At 37.1% G+C, this 13209-nt stretch overlaps 1 protein-coding gene and 1 long non-coding RNA gene across 3 annotated transcripts; one reads left to right on the top strand and one right to left on the bottom strand.

Moving 5' to 3' along the window:
* Window positions 1–232: 232 nt before the first annotated feature.
* Window positions 233–3669, bottom strand: LOC139776638 (uncharacterized). 2 transcript variants are annotated; one of them, XR_011719131.1, is made up of 5 exons: window positions 2629–3669; window positions 2351–2509; window positions 1052–1493; window positions 675–958; window positions 233–594 (listed from the first exon to the last, which is right to left on the bottom strand). It is a non-coding gene; the product is annotated as an uncharacterized lncRNA (long non-coding RNA). The 2 variants fall into 2 exon arrangements; XR_011719130.1 differs by having other exon boundaries at window positions 233–958; window positions 2629–3657.
* Window positions 3670–5936: 2267 nt separating this feature from the next.
* On the top strand, window positions 5937–7476 carry LOC139776636 (uncharacterized). The gene is made up of 2 exons (XM_071713449.1): window positions 5937–6859; window positions 6972–7476. The coding sequence occupies exons 1-2, from the start codon at window positions 6547–6549 to the stop codon at window positions 7088–7090; spliced, it is 432 nt and encodes a 143-aa protein (XP_071569550.1). The 5' UTR covers window positions 5937–6546; the 3' UTR covers window positions 7091–7476.
* Window positions 7477–13209: the final 5733 nt, after the last annotated feature.

Below are 13209 nucleotides of genomic sequence, written 5' to 3'. Positions count from 1 at the left end.
TGCCACAACAGTGAAGTGCGGAATATTAAATAAAATGCGCCATTTAACAATAACTTCTAAGGTAACAAGTTTAATCTACGGTGACCTAAATTTAAACGTGAAAAGAAATTAAATTATTTCAATGAGTTCTCGAATCGTCCCCAATCAGAAATAGACATGAATCACGTAGAAACGAATTTCCTAATTCGTCTGAGTTATTCGATACAATGTTCTAGTTTAAATGTGACACTACTTTGTAAAATGTTAAGTTTTATTGTTTTCTCTACTCTACGATCAATATAACAATCTTTATAAATTTCTTTCTAAATAAAAATATTCTACGCAATCGGAAAACTATTTTACAACATGAGTAGAGAACGAAGTCAAAAAGCGAAATAATCAATTTTGACGCGATTAAAAGGGATCATCAATGGCGATTGTATTAAACTCTAGTCCATACTGACTAAGAATCGCGGATTATGCGTGAAAATTGTAGAGTTTCTTGACAACACTTATGTACAGATAGATTCAAGTGTTTCTGGCTTCATTCATCTGGTCCCATGCCTACTTGTTCAGCATGCCGTTCATTACCAGTTCTTCAGTAAGGGAAATTAGCTTTAAAAAATTAATTAATTTCAATTAATTTGCGCATCTGCAAAGAGATTCTCGAAGATTGGATAATAATAACTACTTACCTCATAATTTTATATCATAAAATAAATATTTGCAAAAATATTAGTTTGAATGCAACCTTCAATCTGAGTTTGGGCAGCAACTCCCTTTGAGGAACAATTTTGTACCACATTGTAAGCTTCTGTCGACCATTTACCCGCAAAAGAGTAACATCAAAGTATAATTACATATCCAAAGATAAATAATTTTGAGTGTAGAGATGTATATATCTAAAATCTACTTACACGTAGGAGTTGATAATAATCTCGTTGATTGAAATGTGGCTTGGATCAGTCAACTCGCGAAACTGTAATATAATAATAAATCGATTAGAATTTTCGGAAACATTACTTCATACGATTCTTTCACACGATGACGGTTAATGTTAATTTCCGATTACCTTATTATTACGTTTCGCGTGTTCTATACTTGTCGTCATGACGAAACATCTGACCGAGACATTGCGCTTCTTGGCTATCTCAATATATCTCTTTCTCGAAGCTGGATCAGGATTGGTATTGTCTATAACTATACTTTTTCCTTGATTCAAGTATTGTTGGACTGCAGCAATGCACTTCTGCCAGCTGCCTAAGTGCTGGTCTACAACCTTGCTTTAAAAGGTATTTAAGCTCTAAGCCGTAAGAAATTGACCAATCACAGTCGAGTATTCTCCTCACATTCCATTGTGATTGGTCAATTTCTTACGGCTTAGAGCTTAAATATCCTTTAAAGCAAGGTTGTAGACCAGCACTAAAGTGTCTGTTGACGTATCCGTATTCCTTCAGATAATTCTTTGCAAAATGCGATTTTCCGGAGTCTGGACTGCCGACCATAAGTACCACCTGTTAATGGATATCTATAAGCACGAGGAAAGAGCGGGCCTCTGTTCACATTTGACGTTCACGATGATATTCGTGTTATGCACGATGCTTCTGTCGAAACCGAGGAATCACATGCCGGAAAAATTTTACTTAGGTATTTATCATTAAAAGAATACTTTGTATAATTCTCTTTTATGTTATTTCTCATTAGATCATGGTACGAGAGGAACAAACACATTTTTCCAGCGAGTAGATGGGAACCTTTTGATCCAACGAAAAGTTATGACAAGTATACAGTGTTGGATAAAAATAGGAAGAAAGATAAAATCTGATAAACTTAGATTCAACGAATTGTCCAATTTCGTTTAAAGGATTCAGATTCAAAGGACTGTAATTTAGTAGAGCTACATAATCGAGTAAATGAATTAAATATTATCACATAACTGAATGAATTTGAATCTGAATCCTTTAAACGAAATTGGACAATTCGTTGAATCTAAGTTTATCAGATTTTATCTTTCTTCCTATTTTTATCCGACACTGTATATTTGTCATAACTTTTCGTTGGATCAAAAGGTTCCCATCTACTCGCTGGAAAAATGTGTTTGTTCCTCTCGTACCATGATCTAATGAGAAATAACATAAAAGAGAATTATACAAAGTATTCTTTTAATGATAAATACCTAAGTAAAATTTTTCCGGCATGTGATTCCTCGGTTTCGACAGAAACATCGTGCATAACACGAATATCATCGTGAACGTCAAATGTGAACAGAGGTTCGCTTTTTCCTCGTGCCTAATCGCAATATTACATACATTAAAATAACATGCCAACATTGTGATATTGCTTCATAAGTTTTATCACTTAGTATCTTTACCTTAGTTACAATAAAATCGTAAAACATATAATGGTGCGGTAATATAAGAAAGATCCTCCTTGACATACATTAACTGATCTACCATTACTGTTTTAAGCTCGCTGAATTCACGCTTCAGAACTTCTAAACATCTCTGAAGAAGCTGATAGATAGAATTACCTGTATGTGAAAATTTAATTTATGCAGTAGAACATTATATATCACGCCAATGTTACTCCAAAAGTGACACTGGAGTATTTTAATAACTTAAAAATTCTCTAAATCACTGAGACATTCACCTTTCTTCATTATAACACTCCGACGATAGCCAGATCCATCCCAATAACTGAATGTGATCTCAATTTCTTCTTCCTTCAACGCGTTCTGCTTTCCAGCCCATTCTTGCCTCAATTCTTCCTTAAGTTTATTTTCCTCCTCCTCCCTTTCCCTATCTGGCAAGAAACTTGTATCTACATCTGGATTTTTCTTAATCTTCTTAATCGCGAGGCCATCAGATTGCTCATTTTCTGACTGCGGGGATTTTTCGGCATTGTCTTCGTCCAGATTAAAAGACAAAGCTTGAATCTGTCTCTTCTGTTTGTTCTTTTCTTTTCCTGCTCTTTTTCACGTTCCTTGTATCAAAGCATGATATGTATGACTAGATGACATTCAGAGCACTGGGCGAAAATCACATAACATTCAGAGCACTGGGCAGAAATCACGTGTATATATATACTAACCTATACTACGTTTACGCGAGCGTTACTTAATTCTGTATAGTAACTTACGAAAACGATACGATAACTTACGATAATTCCTTCGCGTAAACGGGATCTCTTCGTAATCAGCTCCATGCCGTCAATATATCTATAGGTTAACCTGTGTAAACGCACTCGCGTAATCGCGTAAACGTAGTATAGTAAGTAACAGTAATATATATAGAATAATAGATATATAGGATAATTACATATAAAACAATTACCTTGAATTAATCGTCGCGTCGCGTAAAGAGTCACGGTCGGTCTCGCTCCGACACTACCGTGTCTCTCGATAGGTTAATTGAACTGACTTATAGCGCGCTAAACGCACTATCTGCACTGCGCGCAGTACACACACGTATTATTAACTGAACTACGAACGCACTATCTACACTGCGCGAAAGCGCCGCCAGCGTCGAAAAAGTGAAAGTGACATTTTCTGATATATATATGTCATAAGACGTCGCGGCGTTAGGAGGAGGAGTATCTTAAAAAAAATTTTCACATTTGGACTTTGCGTCGCAATATCTCCGCTCGTAGGGCACGTAGCGGAATATTATAAGAGAAACCCCCCCCCCTAATTCGACCCCAAGCTATCGATCAAGCCTATTTAGAACTTGATCCGTTTACTCGTTATCGAGATCTCAACATCTCGAGTACTCGCAACCCGTCGCGTCGCGTAAAAGAGTCACGGTCGGTCTCACTCCGCGTGTACTTGGCGCGAGACACTACCGTGTCTCTTGATATTAATATAAGAAAATAAAGAAATATGTAATTATAATTTAGATAAATTCGGGTTTGCACGCATATAACATAGAATAATAGGTTAAGGGGGTCTATACACGTACGAGTTTAACTCGCAAGTCCGGCTCGGCTCGGCTTCTACTCGTTTGTGGATGGGATGTCACGAGCCGAGCTCGGCGTCAGATGAGCCAAATTCGCACATTTTCTTTTCGTGTGTGGTGAAAAAACGTTCGCGTCCAACTCACGAATCAAGCTCGCCAAGCCGGACTTGCGAGCCAAACTCATATCCCATAGAGCACAAAATGTTTTTAAAATATTTTTTAAATATTTTTTATGAAGATTAAAATAATTCACAAAAATATTTTTTGAATGTTTCTATGTCCGCCAGATCATGTCAGAAAAATATTTTCAAAAATATTTTTATAAGATTGCAAATAAATATATTCAATAATATTTGTAAAATCTTTTAGAAATATTACTTCAAAAAATAAAATATGTTTAACCCAATAAGTAATAATTGTGTTTCATGTTTGAAAGATTTTTTTAATATCTGTAAAGTATAGGTACATCTTTTTTTTTGATATTTGAAAAATATACATATCTATCTTGTGAATGTCATGATTTTGCTTCGCCAGAGACCTGCTTATATTAGCCCTCAACTGAAATTTACTTACGAGTTAGTCTTACCATTATGCGCTGCCTAGCAGCGTCGTTCCAAACTAGCACGGAAAGATGCGCTATCATGCATCTTTTAATTAAGAATATTTCATAATATTTCAAAAATATTTGGAAAAAGATTTTAGAACCAATAATAGATTTAAAATATTTTTAAATATTTTGGAACAAGATTATAAAACAATAAATATGTTGATTTAAATTAATATTTCAAAAATATATTTCAAATATTTAAGAAAATATTTCCTGGGTGATAAAGAAGAACATTTAAAAGATTCTCAAAATATTCTTAAAAATGTTATCACAAAAGGTTTTTTAACTTTTTTAAAATATTCCTAAAACCATTTTAAAATATTTCTTGCAATATTTTTATAGAAATATTCAGAAATATTTTTTGAAAACATTTTGTGCTGTATGGGATATACGTGTATAGACCCCCTAAATATATATAAAATATGTAAAATACTTTGATGCATTATACTTATTAATTAAATGTCATGTACTTATGTACTTATGTAAACTTGTTCAATAATTATTTTGAAGAAAATTACCAAGAGATAGTAGGAATGCATCACATATTACAAGATGTGCCATAAACATCATTAAAAGGTATGTATATTTTATTATAGTAATATTATAATTTAAGTTAGTACATTACATTTAATTAATAAGTATAATGCATCAAAGTATAACATATTTTGTATACATTTAACGATTTAACCTATTATTCTATGTTATATGCGTGCTAACCCGAATTTATCTAAATTATAATTATAATATATTTATTTATTTTCTTATATTAATATTTTTACATACCATTTCGTAACTTTCTGTGCGTTTCCACTGTATCTATTGCGTTATAAATAATATTTTATATGTATATTTATATTTATACATTCTCAGCGATGTTAATACACTGGAGGCAGTTATTTTACTGATAACGTTTTGCTTGAGATACAGCGTACTTTTAGTTCGCTGAAAATCATGCCGACCGCTGAGTGAACGTGTTGAGACTTTGATGCGCTTAGAATCGTTCAGCAGAGAATCATAAAACGGTTGAAAACTGTTGCGCTCTGCTGAACACAGCCATATTCAGCGTACTTTTAATTAGCTGAAAATCATGGCGACCGCTGAATGAACGTGTTGAGACTTTGAGTGCATTTAGAATCGTTCAGCAGAGAATCATAAAACGGTTGAAAACTGTTGCGTTCTGCTGAACGCAGCCAATATAACATCAATACTAAACAAATCGAAAATATGTTTTATAACTGAAATATTTTTCAATAATAAAATATTAAAAAATATTTTAATTAAAGCATAATTTCGTTAGATTCAAGGGTGAATTATAAAATCCTTCGCATACCGTAGCGAAGCATGGGTATATCAAGCGTGTGATTATATTTGGGTGGGATTATATATGGGTGTGATTATATATGGGTGTGATTATATGTATGTATGTATGTATGTATGTATGTATGTATGTATGTAAGCAATTTTACAAGAACAAAATGCTCGAATGCTCCGATTCGAGATGCAAGTCACGGTGTTTTTCTTCCTTCACCTACACACACAAAGACGCTCTGTTTATTCGTGTGTCAACTGTCATCACACGAATAGACAGAGCGTCTTTATTGCATAGGTGGACGTGGAGAAGAACTTCAAAAGAGGTTAATTAGAGCACCCTAAAATATTGAGGAGCAAAATGTCAAGTAAGTATTATATATTTTATCTTTATATTCGATACGTTGGTTACTGTGGATATTACTGGTGATAGGCGCGCTTGACTTTTCAGTAACATCATATGAGAGTCATTAGAGAGAGAGTGACTGGCGGCGCGTTATATACTCATCTCGCACCTTGCGAATTATTTTTCTTTCTTTTTAACTGAACGTTCCTATGATGGTCATTGATAAGCCTCATTCACATCGAGAAAATTACACCACGTGCACGCCTAATTAATATAGTTTATATTAATTACATCACATATTTTATTATTATTATTATCTTCTTCCAGCTGAAGAGACTGCAGATGATAAAGACATGTTTGATGAAGATGACAGTAGTGTTCCCGCATGCATTACTCTGCAGCGGCTGCAAGCGATGATGCAGCAATTGCTGCGGCAGCAAAAGGAGCAGCATCTGCAGCAGCAGCGAGGCCAGCAATTGCTACTGATGCAGATGCAAAAAATAGAACTGCAATTGCAGCGGCAGCAGGAGAAGCCGCAGGAACAGTCATTGCAGCAAGAGCAGACACAGCAACCACCGCAGGAACAGCCGTCGCAGCAGCTGCAACAACCGCAGCAATCGCAAGAACAGCTACAACAACCACAAGAGCAGCAACAAGAGAGAAAGAGTATTTATTTCTTTTTATATTAATAGTATTATCTCCCTTTATTATCACATACACAAACACTAACACAATCACAAATACATATTCTGTTTATAATATTCCTGTATTTTTTTAGGACTTCGACGAGAAATGGGACGCGGGCAAGCGCGCGCACGATGGCATTCTCAGCGAGGCCACTCCTACAGCGAACGACGAGGCAAATATTATTGTATTAAAAACTATTACATGAAATAAAAAATAAAAAATAAAATTAACATGAGTTTTCCTGTATACTTTACCGAAATATCATTGTTTAATATCCGAACGTAATTTTCATGGCGTAACTTCCACTCTTCTAGTCGTCCCTCACCTTTACGCTGTTGTACGAGGTCGGACTTGTTGCCGATCAGGAATAGCGCCATCGTCTCCTCCACATTCTGTTGCAGCTCTTAATGAATGAAACGAAACTATCATTAAGCAATGAAGGAATTGTGTGTGTGTGTGTGTGTGTGTGTGTGTGTGTGTGTGTGTGTGTGTGCGCGCGCGCGCGCGCAATTACACCTGTGATATATCTAGCATAGTAACAGGAACGCGGTCCTTCGAAAACAAGCGTTCGGCGAGGAAGATCGCGGCCGTTGCCAACGGACGTTTCGAGTTTTGTCAGCGCGAGCTTTTGTTTTGTCGTCATGCTTTTCGAGAGGAGACTCTCCCGAAACCAGTCTGAGCTTGTTCGCCGATCGGGACAGTCGTTCCCGAGACCGTTCGCCATTTGTAATAAAAACTTATAAAACTAAACCGTACGTGTGTGTTCCTTGAAATTACACCTTACAATAATCAGAAGTGGGATATATGTATCCAAGATATACGGTGTGTATACGGGACAAGCGTGATAACGTTTCGGTACGGAAATTGCGATCGCAGAAGTAAAGCGGATTCGCGAACCCGAGGTGATTCGAGTGTAGTGATCGGTTGCTTACTCGAGTGAAGAATTATAAACTGTATACGGTCGGCAGAGAAAGTAACTGACTTTATGTGAGATAATCGGTTATCTAGCATAAACGATTAGAACGTGTGTTAATCGGAAGTCAGAAAGTCGTGTGAAATATCGAACGAGCGGCGAAGCGTTACGATGAATCCGAACGTATTTACGGTACTCGCGTTGAAGGAGAAGCTAAGGCAGATAAATCTGAGTATCAGTGGTGTCAAGTCTGAGTTGATTGCAAGACTGAATCAAGCAGACCCGTCCGGTCAATGGATGGATGATGTTGACGCGAATACAGAGGATGTGACAGACGAAACGGAAGGTGCGACGGCAGCTGGAGGCACGAGGACGGAGGACAGAGAGCCAAGACCTCCGCGAGGACCGTCAGACGAATGGGACAAAGATCTTGAAATTTTGAGACTAGAAGGCGAATTAATGCGAAGAGAAATAGAGAGTTTATGCGGAGAGAAAACGAGTTTCTACGTTCCATGACACAGCCGACGACTTCTGCAAGCAACGTGAGCGCGGTGACGGTGCAACGGCCTGAAAGTGTGGCGTCGAAAATTAGCCTGACTAATTTGAAGGAAATGCTATCTGCGTTCGATGGAAAAAAGGAATCGTATCAGTGTTGGAAGGAACAGTTAATGATGGTGAAACAAATGTATCAGTTAGTCGATAATATGACCAAATTGTTGCTGGGAGCGAAACTAACGGGTGACGCCGCCGAATGGTTTCATTCAGTGCCTGCGCATCTTTCCTTGACGGTTGATGAATTGTTAATACGCATGGAAGCTATGTATGGTCGGCGAGAAAAACGGTTAACGCTAAGGAAGGAATTCGAGAGCAGAACGTGGCAGCACGGCGAAACATTTGCCGAATATTTCCACAAAAAGCTTATCTTGGCGAATAAAGTTCCCATAGAAGAAAGTGAGATCGTCGACTACGTAATTGATGGTATTCCGGCTAAGACAATCAAATATCAGGCTATGATGCAGCAGTTTCCCAACAAGGAAATATTGTTAAAGGCGTTGGAAAACGTTTCTCTCGGAGTCGACCAAAAGATGCAACACAAAATCGAGAAGCAGCCAGTCATCAAGGACGTGAGCAAAGCGGCAGGAGCGACTAAGAAGATCGAAGGTGATTCAGGAATAAAGCCAGAACCAAAGTGCTTTAATTGTAACGCTGTAGGACACATGGCTGCCAAGTGTCCGATGCCGAAACGTGAGAGAGGTGCTTGCTTCAATTGTCTTCAAGTGGGACATAAGTCAAAAGAGTGCCCGTCGAAAGAGCATACGAAGGGCGACGTATCAAAGGACAGCCCAGGAAATAAGAAGACCGACGTAAATAGTGTATTCATCGGAGAGATCAAGGATTTCCGTAGAGACTTGGATTATCAGCTAAGTAACGATAACGGGGATTTTGCGTTAAATTGTAAACTCGATACTTTGTTAGATACAGGTAGTCCCGTGAGTTTCATAAAAGATAGTTTCGTACCGCCAAATTTAATTACACCAATATTATCGGGAGATTGCGAATATCGAGGTTTAAATGATAGCATATTAGAAGCGAAAGGACGTTTAACGGTTAGAATGGCCCTTAACGATAAGGAACCGGAAAATGTATCGTTGTTGGTAGTACCCGCGATGTCGATGAAATCTTCCGTAGTGATCGGTAGAGATGTTTTACGACAATTTTTTAGAAAAAAAAACTCATCTGACGAAGAAGCCGAAAATCAAGTAATCCGTGAAATATTAAACATTGATATTGACGATTTAGAAAGAAAGCCGCAAGAATCATTAAATATTAATCCCGATGTAAGTTTAGAAGCGCAAAAAATGGTAGAGGAAATATTTGTCGAGAATTATGTTAAACCCGAGAAACCCGATAAACCGGCAATTAATGCAGAAATTAAGTTAATACTTAAAGATCCTAAGCCTTTTCAATTTACTCCCCGTAGACTTTCATATACTGAGAAATATGCTCTTCGTGTTTTATTGGATTCTTTGCTTGAAAAAGGAATTATACGTCCTAGCGAGTCAGAATACGCCTCTCCTATTGTGTTAGTGCGAAAAAAACGGGCGATTTGCGATTATGTATAGACTATCGTGAGTTAAACAAGCTATTAATGGGAGATAATTATCCAATGGCAAATATAGAGGACTTACAATTAATTGATTCGTTGCGTGGAAAAAAATATTTTACAAAGTTAGATCTAAAGAATAGATTTTATCATATAAAATTGTCCGAAGAGTCGATTAAGTATACGGCCTTTACGACGCCGTTTGGTCAATTTGAATTTGTTGTCATGCCGTTTGGTTTAAAGGTAGGACCGAATAAATTTCAGCGATATATTAGTAGCGTGCTAAATAAAATTGTGCGAGAGTATGCGAGAGAGTATATGATAATAGTCGCTTACCTAGACGATGTCCTTATCGCAACGGAAACGATTGAGCAACATATTGCTATTTTAAAAGAGGTATTCAAATTATTTGTAGTAAACAAGCTTGAATTAAGAATCGATAAATGTACATTTTTACAAACTAAAATAGAGTTTTTAGGATATTTAGTATCGGAAGACGGCATAAGTCCGACAAAAGAAGGAGTGAAAGCAGTTCAAAGAATTCCAGTGCCTCGTAATACTAAAGAAGTCCACAGTTTTGTAGCCTTATATTCCTATTTTCGAAAATTCATTCAATCATTTTCGATAATCGCCAAGCCACTATATGATTTGTTGCGAAAGAATATTCCATTCAAATTCGGTGCAAACGAACTGCTCGCGTTTGAAAATCTTAAAGAAAGGCTAGTAGAGCAGCGCCTGTATTAGCTATATATAATCCGATTAGCGAAACTGAACTTCATTGCGATGCGAGTATGGCAGGTTTCGGAGCAGTATTAATGCAACGCGGCAATGATAAGCAATTTCATCCTGTCTTTTTCTTTTCGAAACAAACAACTGATGTGGAAAGTAGATATCACAGTTTTGAGCTGGAGATGCTGGCAATTATCTACGCTTTGCGACGTTTTCGAGTATATTTAAGCGGAATTAAGTTTAAAATAATTACTGACTGTAATTCATTAACACTTGCGATTAAGAAAAAGGATATTACTCCACGTATAAATAGATGGGTACTTGAACTACTTGAATATGATTATGTCACCGAACATCGACCAGGTACGAAAATGACTCATGTAGACGCTTTGAGTCGACTGTCTAGCGAAATATTAATTGTGGAGGATAATTCGTTCGAGCTGAATTTGGCCCTCGGTCAGAGTCGAGATAATAAGTTGCGTGAGTTGCGGGAGAAACTCCAAAAGTCAGATGATTCGCAATTCAAAATGAGAAACGGAGTAGTCTATTATAGAAAATATGGAGAAGAGCTGTTATTTTATGTTCCGCAAGCGATGGAATCTCATGTTTTGCATAAGTATCACGACCAAATGGGACATTTGGGGGAAGAAAAGACACTAGATACGATAACAAAAAGTTATTGGTTTCCTAATATGAGGCGGAAGATAAAAGAACACATCGCTAATTGCTTAAAATGCATTTCTTTCTCACCGTCCGCAGGCAAGAAGGAAGGATATTTGCATTGTATCCCCAAGGGCCAACTTCCGTTTGAGACGTATCATATAGACCATTATGGGTCTATCGACAGAGATCGATTAACTAAGCGGTATCTATTAGTCGTTATTGATTCCTTTACGAAATTTACTAAGCTATATCCAACAAAGACAACGGCAACTAGTGAAGTGATCAGTCAGCTGACAACACATTTTTGTAACTATAGTAGACCGCATATAATTGTATCCGACCGCGGTACAGCTTTTACCTCTGGCGATTTTGAATTATTTTGTAAAGAGAATAATATTCAACATATTTGTACGGCGACTCATTCACCTAAAGGTCCTAAAGCGAATGGACAGGTGGAGCGCACTAACAGAGTGTTAGGACCTATGATAAGCAAACTTATTAATAACGATGAAAAATTGTATTGGTAAGGTAATATTCGCTTTGGCATTGAATTCGCTATAAATAACGCAGTTTATAAAACCACAGGCGAAACTCCGAGTACACTTTTATTTGGCGTAGATCAGCGAGGTAAGGTCGTTGATAAGATTCGAGAGTACCTAGAAACTAATATTAGTGATAATAATCGCGACTTGAACCGTTTGCGAGCGAGAGCAGCAGAAAAGATAAAGAAAAGTCAAAAATACAACAAAGAATATTTTGATAAGAAACGTAAACCTCCGCATGTTTATAATGTTGGCGATTATGTAATGATAAAAAATATAGATACTAGTAAAGGCGTTTCACATAAAATTATACCCGAGTTCATAGGACCGTATGAAGTAGCGAGAGTCCTTCGCAACGATAGGTATGTCGTAAAAGATGTCGCCGATCATCAAGTAACGCATAAGCCGTACGAGGGAACATGGGAGGCAATGAACATTAGACCCTGGACTAAATGTTAGGATAGTCGAGCAAAATACTTCCTGACTACGAGGACGGAAATATTTAGTCAGGAATGGCCGAGTGTGATTTATCTAGCATAGTAACAGGAACGCGGTCCTTCGAAAACAAGCGTTCGGCGAGGACGATCGCGGCCGTTGCCAACGGACGTTTCGAGTTTTGTCAGCGCGAGCTTTTGTTTTGTCGTCATGCTTTTCGGGAGGAGACTCTCCCGAAACCAGTCTGAGCTTGTTCGCCGATCGGGACAGTCGTTCCCGAGACCGTTCGCCATTTGTAATAAAAACTTATAAAACTAAACCATACGTGTGTGTTCCTTGAAATTACACCTTACACACCATATAAATATTATAAATTATGATTCGGCGACAACACAGATGCACCTTCGTCTTTTTCGGCCTCCTTCCCGATCACCTGCTCCGGAGAGCCAACGACTTAGCACACTATTTAATTGTTTGTATTCCCTGCATTCAAATTTTTCCAGTAATACATCTGCAAAACATATATTCATATATTTATATGTAAATTGTTATGGTAATTTTATATATATTTTGTCAATAATATATAAACAATAATAACCGTTCAAACACGAATAGGTTTGCGTCTCACTAAAGTTACGTTTCCCTTTTCCATGAATTTGCCTCCCAAAGGCTGAATATTCTGTTTCGACGGTTTTCGAAAGCGTTGCTATCATTATTTTTTTCACACATTTCTTTATGCACGTCTCTCCAAATACCAAAATTCGATTCCACTTAATATAACAAGATTATATTTATAGGTTTGATATTATAACAATTTAATAGCCGATACGCATGCGAGTATAAGACTCAATTGTTGATCGCGAACTTAAGCGTGAACAGATAACCGTAAATTAATGATTCCACTTTGTTTTCGAGCTACTATACATATAAAATGCGTGCATTA

This window comes from Temnothorax nylanderi, unplaced genomic scaffold (genome assembly GCF_030848795.1).
Source record: "Temnothorax nylanderi isolate EJ_2023f unplaced genomic scaffold, tnyl_v1.0 TNYL_tig0124_pilon, whole genome shotgun sequence".
NCBI classification, from domain to species: Eukaryota; Metazoa; Arthropoda; class Insecta; order Hymenoptera; family Formicidae; genus Temnothorax; species Temnothorax nylanderi.
Note: the sequence above shows the minus strand (reverse complement) of the source record. Positions and strands in the feature narration are given on the sequence as shown.